Source organism: Carassius auratus, chromosome 8, assembly GCF_003368295.1.
Source record: "Carassius auratus strain Wakin chromosome 8, ASM336829v1, whole genome shotgun sequence".
Lineage (NCBI taxonomy): Eukaryota > Metazoa > Chordata > Actinopteri > Cypriniformes > Cyprinidae > Carassius > Carassius auratus.
The window spans coordinates 14,398,439-14,416,311 of NC_039250.1; the positions used below are offsets into that span (position 1 = coordinate 14,398,439).

At 36.2% G+C, this 17,873-nt stretch overlaps 1 protein-coding gene across 1 annotated transcript; it reads right to left on the reverse strand.

The window, feature by feature from the left end:
- Positions 1-1,678: 1,678 nt before the first annotated feature.
- LOC113107375 (renin-like) lies at positions 1,679-11,273 on the reverse strand. The gene is made up of 11 exons (XM_026269841.1): positions 11,036-11,273; positions 10,152-10,302; positions 9,639-10,033; positions 8,755-8,905; positions 8,513-8,636; positions 8,252-8,370; positions 7,744-7,940; positions 6,910-7,032; positions 5,035-5,179; positions 4,195-4,293; positions 1,679-2,033 (listed from the first exon to the last, which is right to left on the reverse strand). Exons 4-11 carry the CDS (start codon positions 8,887-8,889, stop codon positions 1,872-1,874), a joined length of 1,104 nt encoding a protein of 367 aa, XP_026125626.1. The 5' UTR covers positions 8,890-8,905; positions 9,639-10,033; positions 10,152-10,302; positions 11,036-11,273; the 3' UTR covers positions 1,679-1,871.
- Positions 11,274-17,873: the final 6,600 nt, after the last annotated feature.

Below are 17,873 nucleotides of genomic sequence, written 5' to 3' on the forward strand. Positions count from 1 at the left end.
GATCATATCTCGCATTCCTTTTCACAACCTTCTCAACAGAAACACACACAGACTGAGACAGAGAGACAGAAACATCACATCTCAGTCACTGTTGAGTGCTGTAGGCTAGCGTAATGAAGATGTTCCAGGGCTGTTCACCAGTCCCGGGCTTTTGTAAGAGCTTCCTGAGACGGGACAGACAGTGAGGATGGTCAAAAGGGGTTAACATCTCTATCTATCCTGACATGCGTTTGGCCTCACATGCGCCTCATATGCTTGTTTGGATTGTGATGTTCTGAGAGATCAAAGAAGTGTTGCCAAGCTAAAGTTGTTTTTGGTTTATTTAGTGTTTACATGATTCACACATTGTAGCAAACTAATCTGTTCCAGTCAAATCAGTTCCTACCACATCTATTGAGGATAATACTAATTAAACTTGCACATTGTGGTCACAATAGTGGACAATTTGAATGGAAGAGGAATTTTGGGATACGGGTTTTGTTTATGTAACAAGCATTAGTACAGATTATTTGTTTTATGTAACTTTAAATATAATATTGATGAACTTGTTTAGGTGCGGAAGTCCAAATGGTGTGTCTTTTTGAGTTACTCCGTTTTTCAAAAACTACACACATTTGGTTAAAACTAAAACCAAATGTCATGGTCAGTGAAACCCACAATGAGTAGCTCAAGGGAATAAAACAATGGGTTTTTTTTCGCTCTCTGTCTGTTTGAGCTAGTTCGTAATAGTCTTTATAAAAACGTGTTGCCAAACACATCTGAAAGAGGACAACACACTTGACTGAAAACAGCTTCCTGTCTTGATAGACTTGTGGTTTGTGGGAAAATAAATTTGCTAACATATTTCTATTGAAGTCAGAATAGGCCAACGCTATCTCACGACCAATTTAGATGTATTTTATGAGGTGGCTAATTCATACAAATACATCTCATACACATTTTGACAATGTGAAGTGTACTTCAATCCTTAAAATAACTGGCTTTGCAAATAATAAACCAATGGAATATAAGGCCACCCAAAAATGACAATTTTGTCATCATTTACTCTCTGGCAACAAATTTGTTTCAAACCTGTATGAGTTTGTTTCTTCTGTAGAACAGAAAAGAGGAAATTTTGAAGTATGTGTGTGAAGAATTGGCTAGCCATTGACTTCAACACGGACAAATAAAAATGGATGTCAATGGCTGCCGTCTGTTTGGTTACACACATTCTTCAAAAGAAAAAAGAAAAGAATGAAACTCATAAGGATTTGGAACAAGTGATGAGGAAATTAGGAAAGATTTTTCCGTTTTAGGTAAAGTATCCTGTGATTCTTATATTTCTTACACTTTTAATAAGTGCATTTTGTGTGACATCAGATGAAATGTTACTAAGTTTATTTTTAAAAATAATTATCTTTAATAACATTTTATCTTGCTTTTTTACTTGATATTAAATTAAAAAGTTAATATATTTTAAATGTAATACATTTCAACTTCATCTTTACAAATGTGCAACTACTAGAAATGACAGTATATTACAATTACATATAAAAATGTATTTAATTCCTAATTACGTGGGTCAAAAGTACTCTTAATTTCAAATCATAAGTAATTACATGTAATATAAATTGGAACTATCATATTGATTTATGTGTAAAAAACATGCATTTACTCGTTAAATTCAGCTCACACTTAAGCATATTCTGTTAAATTAATTCAATAGTAAGTACTTTTTTAAATGATGCTTAAACCTTTTGTTCACAAAGAAAGCTATAACTTAAGTTACCAGCTATTATTGTGATAGATAAAGTGTCCTGTGTGTCCTGTTGTTATGCACGTATCAATGTAATAGCAATCTGAATTTATAATAGCAGAAAAATACGTGTTTTTCAAACTGCCCGAGCAAAGCCAATGCGATTATTTCCCCGATCAAATTCTGTATAGTATCGAGCTATAAAGTTCGCCCCCAGGATCCAGATGGGACCAGTAGGGGGCGGCACATCCAGAGCGTTGAACATCACAGTGCAGATGTCCTCCCCGAACTCTGACTGCTGTAGGCAGGGCAAAAGATAAAAAAGAGACATTAGAAAATCCAATGCAAGTCCATATAGCTGTAACATAGACTGATGAATCTCAAAACAGATGCTACACTTCAGAAGTCATCTGGAATAGCATGCAAATACAACATGTGGCATTTTGTACTTAATGAGAAAAGGCACTTAGTGGAATAAATCCCAGACTTCCCTGCTAAATGAAATGCCAGACTGACAGTGTAGTACAGAGTCAGCAATAGTATTTCTAATGAGAACAGCACTTCAGTTAAAGCTAAACAGTGAAGTTGTGAAAAATACCACAACACTAACTAGGGAGCTTTTAATTTTTTATGAAAAAGTTCAACATCACATTTACATAGTTAATGCAAATATAAAATAAAACTATTTAAATAATCTGTAGCTTAGTTATATTAACGGTCATTTGTTAGTGGTTAATGCAAGTTTAAGACATTTTCCCATTTTATTCTACAATATAAAACACATCAGTAATCACCCCACTCGTTTTGTTTTTTAAAGGTGCACTGTGTAATTTGTAGCGCCATCTAGCGGTGAGGTTGCAAAGTGACGAAACGCGCTAAGTGTAGAGCAGTTTGTCCATTTAGGGCTACTGTAGAAACATGGTGGCGACTTCTATGTAAGAAAGATAGAAATAGCTCAATCTACGGTAATAAAAACATTCATTAAGAAAGGCCTTTATACACCTCTGAAAACATAGTTTTATATATTATATTGCATTTCTCTAAATAGATCTTTGTAAATATTACACATTGCACCTTTAAGTGTTAATGTTATTAACAAGTGGCTAAATAGAAAAAAAGTGTGCTTAATTGTATTGAATGTGTACTTAAAAACTGTTTGCAGATAATATAATATAATTTAAATTAAAGTTCATTTAAGTTTATCAAGAGTACACATTCATGATTATGTTTTAACAACAGTTAAGTACACTTTTAAAAAGTGCACTTTGTAATAATGTCAAATGATTGTACGTTTTTTTTTGTAATTGTTTCATATATTAATCTTTTTGTTGCCCTTCAAATAGATTGCAAAATTCATTACAAATGTGTAATTACAAATATTTATTATTACATTGTAATTACATACAAGTTTCAATTGAAATGACATTAATATAATTATTATAAATGCTTGTCAGTACATTCAGCATTAACCATATTACAAAAACAATAGAAGTAGTTATGATATTATATATTAAGATGAACTAAGTGTAAGTGTCAAAAAAGTTTGAGTAATTTAATATATTTATGTTTAAACATATATTTAAACCATAATATATTTTCATTTATTTATGAAAGAACGAACAGTCACATGTCCAGAAATTACAATCAGTTTGCACTTTTTACATTAAGCTTAGTATATTAAGCATTTATTTTTATTATTATTATTTCACTAGTGGAGGTTGTTGCAGTTATTAAACTTTTCATTAAATAGGAAAACTCATCTACTTACTAGTCCGCATTTACAACCTCATTGTTTTCTTGCAAAATCTTACAGTTCAAACTTTCAGAATCTTAATGGTGGTTAATGCAACTGTAGTGTGGTTTATTTATTTATTTATTTATTTATTTATTTATTTATAGGCCAGAAGGAAAAACCTTTGCTTTTTCCTTCTGGCGCTTGTATTTAGTCTTGTGAAAATTATCTTTACAAACTAATTGTGATGGTCACAGAGCTTATTTCTGCAATATTTCAAAAGCCGATGAAAAAATGCTACATTTTTGAGGGAACCAGGGTTACGCAAACATCTGTTCATGCTATAATCTGTAGCCTTGTTACATTAAAGGTGCACTCAATTATTTTAGTTTATGTGGAAGTGATTTGTCTTATACTGACACCTAGTAGTGTGGATGTAGCTTCCCAGAACACAAAAAACACAATTAATTTATTCCACAAGCAAAACTGTCCAATAACAGGAAGTTGCTGAGAGAAAATATGTAGCTTTCCACTGGTCATTTAATATAAAAATGACTTAAATAAATAAGCTGTGTTAGGCTACTGATATGACTGTCTTCATTTAATCTCAGTATATGTTAGAAAATGAAAGCCCTTCAAGATCATCCCAACCAAATGTGACTGTATTAATATTAATGCATTAATATTAATATATACTCTTGCAATGGAATAAAGAAGAAGAATATACCCAGAGAATATAGTCCTCTTCCGTGAGAGAATATTCCTGACCACCCAGATGAAAAGTCACAGTTGGCAACAACTTGACCAAATTACAGTTGACAGTGTACTGTGAACAGAGCCGAAAGAGACAGAAAATAAGTCATGACCATTCAAAGAAAACAGTGTGCTGCATCATTTTGCAAAACCGAAATGACACTGAACTTCACACTTGAAAAGAAAGAAAAACACATTTTCCACATTAAATGCCACCGATCAAAGTGGCGATGAAAAAAAACAAAAACATCAGCTTTCAATCATTCCATTTGCTCTTCAGACGTTATTTATGAGACTCAGCCAAACATGACAGACCAAAGCAGCTGTTCCCATGGAGTTGTGCAAGAGGAAAAGGAAACAGAGCAATTAGAAACAGGTTTTAATGTTGAACATAGAAGAATTGTTTCACAAAAGCTTGTATGTATGGGATGTATATGGGATCAATCACCCTAAGTTTGTTTGCAATGTGAAGGTGTTGAATTTTATAATCAACTGCCTACCAATTTATAATCAGCTGTCACTGCTGAATGTTTTAGACGGTCCATCATGCATTATGTGCTCTCTGTTTATGTACAACGGGAACACATTGTTCATTTTTTTTATGGTTCTGGAAAGTTTGAAGGTTTGCCACTACTGCTGAGATTTACGGATTTCATTAAATTGTTTTCAAGGTTTAAATTTGGAAGTTTTCATAGTTTCTATGGCTAAGTAGTGGATTCATATTTTTTTCTACTTCTTAGTAGATTATATGCAGGGTTTTAAATGAAGACAGATTTTGAAAGATTGTCCGTGAAGTTAGCTAAACAGAACTTACCCCTCCCTCTGCATGCTCAACAGCACCAATTGTTTTCATTAGAATGGAAATAGAGGAGGCGGGGCCTGTGATGTAGGAGGAGCCTGTATCAATCACAGCAGTACAGCCGCCCATGCAAAACAACATATCTGCACCTACAGACACGCTGCAGAAAAACAAAGTATTATTGAGGTAAATTTTTAAAAAAAATTCACAAATTACTTTGGATTAGCTAAATTTACCTAATTTTGGCAAGGCTTTAAGGAATATTCCATGCAAAAATTTACATTTGCTGAAAATTGACTCCAGGGTGTAATTTAGCTTGTTTCTTCAGAACAGATTTGGAGGAATTTAACATTACCTCATTTGCTCACTAATGGATCCTCTACAGTGAATGGGTGCCGTCAGCCCAAACTAGTAAAGTAATTCACATGTGTCCAGTCCATCAGTTAATGTCTTGTGAAGTGAGTTAGTTGTAAATAAACAAATCCATCATTAAGGAATTTTATCTTCAAACCATTGCTTCTGATAAAAAATACCATAATTCATTTTAAGGTTTGCTCCAGTAAAAAAAGTTAATCTCCTGTCACATGAAAATCCGCCAACATTTGTTCAGAACTGTCTGGGACTTTTTTGTTGTTGTTGTTGCTTGTAACGGTGCTTGATCTGTGTATATTTCCCTCCTGATTCAGACATGATGACTGGAGAAAGCTTTTTAACATTTTAGCTGAAAGCAACAGTTTGAAGTTAATATGTCTTAAAGCTGCAGTAGGTAACTTTTGTAAAAATATATTTTTTTACATATTTGTTAAACCATTATGTCCTGAAAGTAGAATATGAGACAGATAATCTGCGAAAAAATCAAGCTCCTCTGGCTCCTCCCAGTGGTCCTATTGCCATTTGAAGTTACGGACCGCTCCCGGTAAGAAACAACCAATCAGAGCTGCGGTCCGTAAGTTTGTTTGTGTTCAAAATGTAGAAAAATTTATATAATAAGCGAGTACACCATGAATCCATTTTCCAAACCGTGTTTTTAGCTTGTCCTGAATCACTAGGGTGCACCTATAATAAGTGTTTATATTCGGACTATTTTAGGTTTCGGGGATACCGCGGCGGAGTAACCCAGTACCTTTGTGATTCTTCATAGACATAAACAGCTTTAATGATGAATTTGTTTCTAACAAATACCAAATTTTTCCCTTTACAAGACATTTATCAATCAATGGACTGGAGTGATGTGGATTAATTGTGGATTATTGCAATGTTTTTATCAGTTGTTTGGACTTATTCTGACGGCACCCATTCACAGCACAGGATCCATTTCTAAGCAAGTGATGTGATGCTAAATTTCTCAAAATCTGTTCAGATGAAGAAACAAAGTCATCTACATCTCGGATGAGTAAATGTTCAGCAAATGTTCATTTTAGGTTGAAGTGTTTCTTTAAATATATTGCCCAATAATTGTTTGGCCAACTGTATCTTTCAATCTATTTAATTTGTGTATAAAACAATTTTTGGGAAACATGCAACTGGTAGACATCTTCAGAAATCCTCCTCTTGTGTTCCAAGCAAGAGAAAAAAAAGTCATAAGGATATGGAATGACATGTTGTTGATTGTGTGATTGATTTTTAGGTCAGATCTTTGTTTAAAGGACACAAGTAAAAAAAAAAAAAGAAAAAAAAGAAAAGAGGAGAAAAAAAACCTTTCTGGAAATGATCTGAGGTTCTGCTCAAAATTAAAAACGGATGGCTACCGGATATCTTGTGCAAACTAATATAGGATATCTAGGAGTATTTGTGAAAACTGTGATGTAAAACAGATGTAGAATGGCAGAAAAAGTTACATGGAAAGAAATCATAATTGTTCAGTAAAATTGATGCTGATAATGTTCTTACCCCTTCATGATGACCTCCCACTTGCCTTCCTCTTTGGTGTTCATGTAGTGAAAGGATCCAGTGTAGTAGTTTGGGTCTGTGCCCCCCAGCACCAACACTCCACCAGGGACATGTGTTGTGTCCCTTTTAAATACACATATACATACAAAGATATGGCTTGTGAACTACTAGAACTGTTTAAATACATTTATTATTACACTTGTACTACATTTCAAGTGAAGTTAACCTGTGGCAAATTCAACTGAATGGGTATGATTTGGAAATGAACGCATTTATAAAAGGTCTAACAGCTCATAATGCATATAAGAGCAAAAACCAAGCCCTGAGGTCAGAAGAACTTCCTGTAGAGGTCAGAAACAAATTATTCTTCATTGAAGGGTCACAGAAGAATGTAGTCTCTGTTTCCATTAATGGATCCAACAGGACAATGACCCAAAGCACACAGCAAGAGCGGCTTATAGACAACTCTGTGAATGTCCTTGAGAGGTCCAGCCAGAGTCTGAGATTGAACCCATTTAAATATATCTGAAGAAAGCTGTAAACATGTGTCTGCCCCCATCCAACCTGACAGAGCTTAAGAAGTGAAGAGGTGAGGAGAAGAATGGCAGATAACTGCCAAATGCAGATGTGCAATGTTTGTCGTATTAAACAAAAAAGACTTGAGACTGTAAAGGTGCTTTAGCTAAATATTTAATTTTGGGTATGAAAACTTATGCAATGTTCTTATTTCAGGTTTTTCATTTTTAATAAATTGACTAAGTTTTGATAATTCAAAAATGAAGGGGTATAATTACTATGGCAAGGCACTGTATGTCAGTAGATGCTGACACTCACCTCCTGTAGTACACTGAGAAGACTTTCTGTTTCAGAACATGTTGAGACATGATTTGATCAAACACGGGTGTAATTCCATCAATGGCTACATCTGGATATCCCATCCCTAACACTCCATCAAACTTGGCAAAGATGAACGGGATCGCAGGAAGGTCTGTGGCCTCTGCAAAAACCTGCACCACTGACATACCACCAACCTTAAGAAATTAAAGTTCAAAGGTCAAACAGCTCAATCACGTAGTATGTGCAATTGCAGTTCTGGTCTTTCATACTGCAGTCAATTTGTTTTAAAATCAGTCAGTATTTTGCCTTATTGTGGGTAAAATTTTGTGCACAATCTGGACTTGGTTATCCATTTATGTTTTGCTGTGCTTGACTTTTTAACCTGGATGGCTAAAAATACTTAGCCTTGGTCATTAAAATACCATTCCCATATGTTGGTAAAGAAAGTCCTTTCAAACTTCTTAATATTATACTCTAAAACCAATGGCTTTTAATTGTTACTCACTACAACCACGTCCTTGCTCAGAAATCCCCGGACATTTCCGGAAGCGTACTGGATGGAGAATCCTGTGCCGTTGTAAATATGCGTTTTGGATCTGGAAGCATCATACCTGTTGTGTGTGACTAAAGAGACATGGAGAAAGAAAGACTGAACTGTAGGAGAAAATATGCCATTTTATGTGTAGATAATACAGTGACTTTTAAGCTAAAATATTATGTTTTTTTTGTTAGTTTTTTTTATGAATGCGTTAAGCAAATCACTCACAGCAGGCTGTGAATAAAGGAGAACAGCTGTGTGAAGGAACCCAGAGGTTGGCAGAACCCGTGTCAAACACAACATTGAAAATCTGAGCTGGTGAACCAATACTAATCTCACCAAAGTATTGAGTCTGAAAATCAACAGAGAAATGCACAATTAAAAATACAAAAACATCTATATAAGACAGATTATTACAAATACAAAATTGCTTCTATTTTGAATTATTTCCATTTTTAAGACGGATTTACATCTAAGTAGTTGATCAGAGGGACAGAAGCTGTGCTGTTTGTGGGTGAAGGTTCGTCATATTTTGGCATAATCTCAGAAAGCACTTGAGCTGCTGTGACACCCATTTCCTTCAGGGTTTCTCGTATGGAGGGCATTTTCTTCAGTTTTACTCTAGTGAAGAGAGAAACGACTCATGTTACATTTATTATGTGTTTGTACAACTGCCAAAAACAGCAACATCAGATAGTAGTGCATTTTATCTAATTTTAAAATGATTTTTCACTATTTTTCATAATTTTTCGTCATTTTAGTTAATGAGATAAATACAATGCCCATATGGCAAAAATATATATTATCCAGCTAACAGAATTTTGTTACAAGGACGTTCTTCAAATATTCAGTGTTGGTTCTGGGAATATAAAAATGTCCGTTTTCTTGAGGTTGTGTGATGCTCCTCAAACATTCTTTCAACTTAATTTTTATTTAAAATGCAGCATTCTAGGAATGTTGGTTTGTAACATTCAAAAAAACATAAAAATATCCAGTTTCCTTAATGTTACTAGAATGTTATTTAAAGATTAGTATGATGTTCCTGAAACATTCTTTCAATCATTCAAACACCTGCTGTGAACAAGCACAAACGAAAGAGAAATAAGAACACAAACTACAACTTTCTTCTGCCATAGCTTTAGATGAACTGAAGAGAAAATATATTTAATCTCTCAAGATCTAATTAAACAATTCCACAAAAAGCATTACCAGTTTCAAGTATTACTAATTAACTTTATTTCTGTCAGACATCTACACTAGTTCTTATTGAGAATTAACAGAGGTTTAGACGTTAATGTCTTATTGAAAATTTTTCGTTTTAGGTCACCATCACTGGGATCAGTGTTTGCTTTACCTGACCCTTTACTTTTTCTAAGTTGCTTCTTTTGCAGATATTGCAGGTGCTTGGATAATTAATTTCTGTGTTGATAAAGCAGATCAAACACGGGTGTAATTCCATCAATGGCTACATCTGGATATCCCATCCCTAACACTCCATCAAACTTGGCAAAGATGAACGGGATCGCAGGAAGGTCTGTGGCCTCTGCAAAAACCTGCACCACTGACATACCACCAACCTAAAGAAATTAAAGTTCAAAGGTCAAACAGCTCAATCACGTAGTATGTGCAATTGCAGAATAAAGGAGAACAGCTGTGTGAAGGAACCCAGAGGTTGGCAGAACCCGTGTCAAACACAACATTGAAAATCTGAGCTGGTGAACCAATACTAATCTCACCAAAGTATTGAGTCTGAAAATCAACAGAGAAATGCACAATTAAAAATACAAAAACATCTATATAAGACAGATTATTACAAATACAAAATTGCTTCTATTTTGAATTATTTCCATTTTTAAGACGGATTTACATCTAAGTAGTTGATCAGAGGGACAGAAGCTGTGCTGTTTGTGGGTGAAGGTTCGTCATATTTTGGCATAATCTCAGAAAGCACTTGAGCTGCTGTGACACCCATTTCCTTCAGGGTTTCTCGTATGGAGGGCATTTTCTTCAGTTTTACTCTAGTGAAGAGAGAAACGACTCATGTTACATTTATTATGTGTTTGTACAACTGCCAAAAACAGCAACATCAGATAGTAGTGCATTTTATCTAATTTTAAAATGATTTTTCACTATTTTTCATAATTTTTCGTCATTTTAGTTAATGAGATAAATACAATGCCCATATGGCAAAAATATATATTATCCAGCTAACAGAATTTTGTTACAAGGACGTTCTTCAAATATTCAGTGTTGGTTCTGGGAATATAAAAATGTCCGTTTTCTTGAGGTTGTGTGATGCTCCTCAAACATTCTTTCAACTTAATTTTTATTTAAAATGCAGCATTCTAGGAATGTTGGTTTGTAACATTCAAAAAAACATAAAAATATCCAGTTTCCTTAATGTTACTAGAATGTTATTTAAAGATTAGTATGATGTTCCTGAAACATTCTTTCAATCATTCAAACACCTGCTGTGAACAAGCACAAACGAAAGAGAAATAAGAACACAAACTACAACTTTCTTCTGCCATAGCTTTAGATGAACTGAAGAGAAAATATATTTAATCTCTCAAGATCTAATTAAACAATTCCACAAAAAGCATTACCAGTTTCAAGTATTACTAATTAACTTTATTTCTGTCAGACATCTACACTAGTTCTTATTGAGAATTAACAGAGGTTTAGACGTTAATGTCTTATTGAAAATTTTTCGTTTTAGGTCACCATCACTGGGATCAGTGTTTGCTTTACCTGACCCTTTACTTTTTCTAAGTTGCTTCTTTTGCAGATATTGCAGGTGCTTGGATAATTAATTTCTGTGTTGATAAAGCAGATCAAACACGGGTGTAATTCCATCAATGGCTACATCTGGATATCCCATCCCTAACACTCCATCAAACTTGGCAAAGATGAACGGGATCGCAGGAAGGTCTGTGGCCTCTGCAAAAACCTGCACCACTGACATACCACCAACCTAAAGAAATTAAAGTTCAAAGGTCAAACAGCTCAATCACGTAGTATGTGCAATTGCAGAATAAAGGAGAACAGCTGTGTGAAGGAACCCAGAGGTTGGCAGAACCCGTGTCAAACACAACATTGAAAATCTGAGCTGGTGAACCAATACTAATCTCACCAAAGTATTGAGTCTGAAAATCAACAGAGAAATGCACAATTAAAAATACAAAAACATCTATATAAGACAGATTATTACAAATACAAAATTGCTTCTATTTTGAATTATTTCCATTTTTAAGACGGATTTACATCTAAGTAGTTGATCAGAGGGACAGAAGCTGTGCTGTTTGTGGGTGAAGGTTCGTCATATTTTGGCATAATCTCAGAAAGCACTTGAGCTGCTGTGACACCCATTTCCTTCAGGGTTTCTCGTATGGAGGGCATTTTCTTCAGTTTTACTCTAGTGAAGAGAGAAACGACTCATGTTACATTTATTATGTGTTTGTACAACTGCCAAAAACAGCAACATCAGATAGTAGTGCATTTTATCTAATTTTAAAATGATTTTTCACTATTTTTCATAATTTTTCGTCATTTTAGTTAATGAGATAAATACAATGCCCATATGGCAAAAATATATATTATCCAGCTAACAGAATTTTGTTACAAGGACGTTCTTCAAATATTCAGTGTTGGTTCTGGGAATATAAAAATGTCCGTTTTCTTGAGGTTGTGTGATGCTCCTCAAACATTCTTTCAACTTAATTTTTATTTAAAATGCAGCATTCTAGGAATGTTGGTTTGTAACATTCAAAAAAACATAAAAATATCCAGTTTCCTTAATGTTACTAGAATGTTATTTAAAGATTAGTATGATGTTCCTGAAACATTCTTTCAATCATTCAAACACCTGCTGTGAACAAGCACAAACGAAAGAGAAATAAGAACACAAACTACAACTTTCTTCTGCCATAGCTTTAGATGAACTGAAGAGAAAATATATTTAATCTCTCAAGATCTAATTAAACAATTCCACAAAAAGCATTACCAGTTTCAAGTATTACTAATTAACTTTATTTCTGTCAGACATCTACACTAGTTCTTATTGAGAATTAACAGAGGTTTAGACGTTAATGTCTTATTGAAAATTTTTCGTTTTAGGTCACCATCACTGGGATCAGTGTTTGCTTTACCTGACCCTTTACTTTTTCTAAGTTGCTTCTTTTGCAGATATTGCAGGTGTTTGGATAATTAATTTCTGTGTTGATAAAGCAGATCAGCATAGATGTTTTAATAACATGGAAATTACTGCATTAAAGTAGTTTAGGCAACTACCTTTTATATTGTTTTGCTTTTGTCTTTGAAGTGCTATATGAGAAGAAAGTAATAAGCTCAAATGTAAATTTGTATAATAATTATAATAATTTGTGACCTTTCAGTTATTTAGGTAAGATTGTCCAATACTACTTAAAAGTTTAATGCATCACACTTAGACATCAGCACATCATAAAAACTTCAACAGTAACATAAAAAAAAAAATAATAATAATTGCAGCAATGCATGCTCAGTTTGATAAATGTGTTTTGTATACTGGCATGAAGCATGTCACCACTAGTGTGTTTCATATGCTGAATGTTGATGACTGTGAGTGTATTGATGAGTGAGTGAGTGTAACAATGACAGTATTCATACTCTCACAGGCATCAATATTCAGCATCTAACACAACAGTGTTATTAGTTCTTTATTTTCATATTGGCTGAGTTTTTTAAACCACAATCATTTTTTGTTATTAAAGCAGACATGACAGACTTTTTTTTTTTTTTTTAAAAACTTGCAAATGCTGCAAAAGAAGCAACTCAACAAAAGTCAAGGTTCAAGAGCCCAACTAAAGCAAACACTGATCTCCTTGATGGAAAATGAAACATTTTCAATAAGACATCAATGTCTAAACCTCTGTTAATTCTCAATAAGAAATTATGTAGACGTCTGACAGAAATAAAGTAAATCTGGTTAGTAATAATTGAAGCCAGTAATGCTGTTTGGGGAGTAGTTTAAACAGATCTTGAGAGATTACAATTAGCCTATTTTATTTTCAGTTCATCTAAGGCTAAGGCAGAAGAAAGTTGTAGGTTGTGTTCTTATTTCTCTTTCTTTCAGTGCTTGTTCACAGCAGGTGTTTGAATGTTTTTTGTTTTTTTTTAAATCAGAAAAATTCTACTAACATTAAAGAAACTGGATATTTGTATGTTTTTGGAATGTGACAAATCAACGTTCCTAGAATGCTAAATTTTAAATCAAAAATAAGTTGAAAGAACATTTTAGGAACATCATTTTTATGTTCCCAGAACCAACACTTTTTAAGAACGTTCTTGTAACAAAATTATGTTAGCTGGGTATACAAACATTTCAAAACTATTAAAAGAGATTTTAAAATATATTTTTACAGGTATGTAGATATATTTTAATTACTTGCATGTCCTCGTATTTTTGGCCATTTGTAAACCTTTTTAAGATTAAAAAATAACTTTAACAAAAACAAACAGGCAAATATCACATTCTATTATGTCACAGACTATTATGCTCAAATTAGGAGAAGCAGAAATCATGATCACAATTAAACTACAGCTCTATCTGAACTGAACCGAACCAACACTGAACTGACTTGAACTAAATAATGCCACTATTGCCTGTTAGAGCTGAATCTGACATGTCTCCATAGATGCATTTCCATAACTGATTTATTCTGCTTTCCTATTTATGTCTGTACAGCTGCTTTGGCACAATCTGTTTTGCATAAAGCACTATAATTATATAAATAGCATAATATTCTAATGGTATATTAGAATAAAGTTGACTTGACCTTCCTAAAATATAAAGGCTGCTGTCTATATTAATCTATGAAGATGCATTGGTGTGTATTAGAAGAAAATTATGATAAAAACATTGCATAATATTATTAAGACAACATATTTCTCAAATTAAATAATTGGCTTTCATGTTGTTGTATTAAAGCCAGAGCTAAATATTTGTTGTGCTGACTTACCTCCATAAGGCATGTGTCCTGGTCACTGAGAGTGACAAGACCAGAAGAGCCAAGAAGTGCACTTTCATTCTTACAGATGGATCAAATCACTTTAATTACCCGATAAATATAATGTAAATATGTGCCGAATGTCTGGTGCCCAGACTCCTTCCCAAACGTCTGTCCTCTTTTACTGTGCTTTATTTGACAGACTTTCCTTCTTCCCATGTTTTTATACTATATCCCCTACGCTCTGTTCTGATCTTGACACAAACCCTGAACACAGTGACCTCCTGGTCAAAGGATACACGTCACACAGTGATTTAAGACCACTTCACTTCATAAAGTCATCATCGTATGGACCTGAAGGATGTGGATGTATGGAAAAAATTGACAACAAATTGTGTAAATCATTAAAGAATATGACATAAATATTACAATAATATCAACATATCGAAGAGCAACACATATCTGTCATATAATATCTGATATTATATGACCGATGTGTGTTGTTCTGCAATATATATTGCAGAACTGATGGTTTGTTTGTAAGGGCATGCAACTCTTTATGACTCTTGACCTTTAAACGTAGGGGACTTCTGGATGCCTAGCACTAGATTTCCCACAGTAATGGGTCAATCTCTTTCCCTGAAATTCCCTCATAGGACTCTCCAAACATAGACGTCATCTTTTACGTCTTCCTCTATTTTGCTGTTTATCTTCCCTGGACTCATTTTTAAAGGTGTTTCATGGGGTTGATCTTTTTGAAGGACTAGCAGGTTTATTCCTCAGACTCCTCACTGAAGAAGATTAACTACGCCTGTACAATAATTCTTTACAGATGACAATCAGTGTAGTTGGAGAACACAAACCCACCATGACCAGGAAGCGCGGATTTCGAACGCCGTTGCCTAGCATCCATCTGGCAAATCTCCGCTCTCTACCCAACAAAACGGACGAACTCCTTCTGCTTTCTCGGACAAATAAGGATTTCACACACTCTGCTGCTCTGTGTTTCACGGAAACCTGGCTGAATGACACCATACCGGACAGCGCGCTCGATCTGCCGGGCTTTCAGCTGTTTAGAGCGGATCGTGACACAGAATCAACGGGGAAATCGCGTGGTGGCGGGACATGCTTTTACATCAATGAACGGTGGTGTACAGATGTAACTGTGTTAAAGAAGACGTGCTGCTCAAATCTCGAAACACTCTTCATTAACTGCAAGCCGTTCTATTCGCCGCGGGAGTTTCACTCGTTCATTCTGGTCAGTGTTTATATCCATCCTCAAGCGCATGTGAGCTCAGCTTTACAGAAACTCGCTGATCAGATCACAGAGACAGAACAACATCACCCGGACTCTGTTTTAATCATTCTCGGGGACTTTAATAAAGCCAATCTGTCCCGTGAACTACCAAAATACAGACAGCATGTTACTTGTCCCACAAGAGACAGTAATATATTGGATCACTGTTACACCACAATAAAGGATGCATTTCATTCTGTTCCACGAGCAGCTTTGGGACGTTCTGATCACCTTCTGGTTCATCTAATACCGTCCTACAGGCAGAAACTAAAATCGGCTAAACCTGTATCAAGGACTGTAAAAAGATGGACTAATAAAGCAGAGCAGGATTTACAATCTTGTTTTGACCTCACTGATTGGAGTGTTTTTGAAGCTGCTGCCACTGATCTGGATGAACTCACAGAGACCGTAACATCATATATCAGTTTCTGTGAGGATATGTGTATTCCTACAAAGACTCAACTAATTTACAATAAAGACAAACCGTGGTTCACTGCAAAACTCAGACAGCTCCGTCAGGCCAAAGAAGATGCTTACGTGAAGGGGGACAATGTCTTGTATAAACAGGCTAAATACACATTGGAAAAGGAGATCAAAGTGGCAAAGAGGAATTATTCTGAAAAAATAAGGACTCAGTTCACTTCCAACGACTCCGCATCAGTGTGGAAAAGTCTAAAGAACATCACCAATTACAAGACACCACCCCCCAGCACCGTAGAGAATCAACGACTGGCAGACGATCTGAACGAGTTTTACTGCAGGTTTGAAAGAACACCCATCACCTGCCCTGAACGCCTCCCCACAAAACCATTCACACCCTTCACAACTCCTGCAACCAGCCCTGAATGCCTCTCCAAACAACTGTTCACACCATTAACAGCTCCTGCAACCCATCCTGAACACCTCTCCAATCAAGCACTCTCACCATTCTCACCTCCTGCATCCCCCCTCTCCCCCACACCTGCAATTCAGATCAGCGAGGATGCGGTGCGCCAGGTCTTCCGGAAGCAGAAAAGGAAAAAAGCACCAGGCCCAGATTGTGTTACACCAGCCTGTCTGAAATCCTGTGCTGACCAGCTGGCCCCCATCTTCACACAGATCTTCAACAGATCGCTGGAGCTGTGCGAAGTCCCTTCATGCCTCAAACGTTCCACCATCATCCCCATCCCTAAGAAACCCAAAATTACAGGACTAAATGACTACAGGCCTGTGGCTCTAACGTCTGTAGTCATGAAGTCATTTGAAAAACTGGTGCTGGCCCACCTGAAGGACATCACTGGGCCCTTGCTGGATCCTCTTCAGTTTGCCTACAGAGCAAACAGGTCTGTGGACGATGCAGTAAACATTGTACTGCATTATGTTCTGCAACACCTAGACAGACCGGGGACTTATGTGAGGATCCTGTTTGTGGACTTCAGCTCGGCCTTCAACACGATCATCCCAAACCTCCTCCTGCCCAAACTAACTCAGCTCTCCATGCCCACCTCCGTCTGTCAGTGGATCAACAGCTTCCTGACAGACAGGCAGCAGCTAGTGAGGCTGGGAAAATACACATCCAGCACCCGTACAATCAGCACCGGAGCTCCCCAGGGCTGCGTTCTCTCCCCACTGCTCTTCTCCCTGTACACCAACGATTGCACGTCTAAGGACCCCTCTGTCAAGCTCCTGAAGTTTGCAGATGACACCACACTCATCGGCCTCATTCAGGACGGTGACGAGTCTGCTTACAGACAGGAGGTAAAAGAGCTGGCTGTCTGGTGCACTCTCAACAACCTGGAGCTTAACACGCTCAAAACAGTGGAGATGATCGTGGACTTCAGGAGAAACCCCCCTGCACTCCCACCATCATGAACAGCCCTGTGACTGCAGTGGAGTCATTCAGGTTCCTGGGCACCACCATCTCTCAGGACCTGAAGTGGGACATTCACATTGACTCCATTGTGAAAAAGGCCCAGCAGAGGTTGTACTTCCTTCGCCAGCTGAGGAAGTTTAACCTGCCACAGGAGCTGCTGAAACAGTTCTACTCCACCATCATTGAATCCATCCTCTGCACTTCAGTAACTGTCTGGTTCAGCTCAGCTTCTAAATCTGACCTCAGAAGACTACAGAGGGTAGTCCGGACTGCTGAGTGAATCATCGGTTCAACTCTCCCATCTATTCAAGAACTGTACTTATCCAGAGTGAGAAAAAGGGCTGTCAAAATCACTCTGGACCCCTCACATCCAGCACACTCCCTCTTTGAACTGTTGCCATCTGGTCGACGCTACAGAGCACTGAGCACTAGAACAACCAGACACAGGACCAG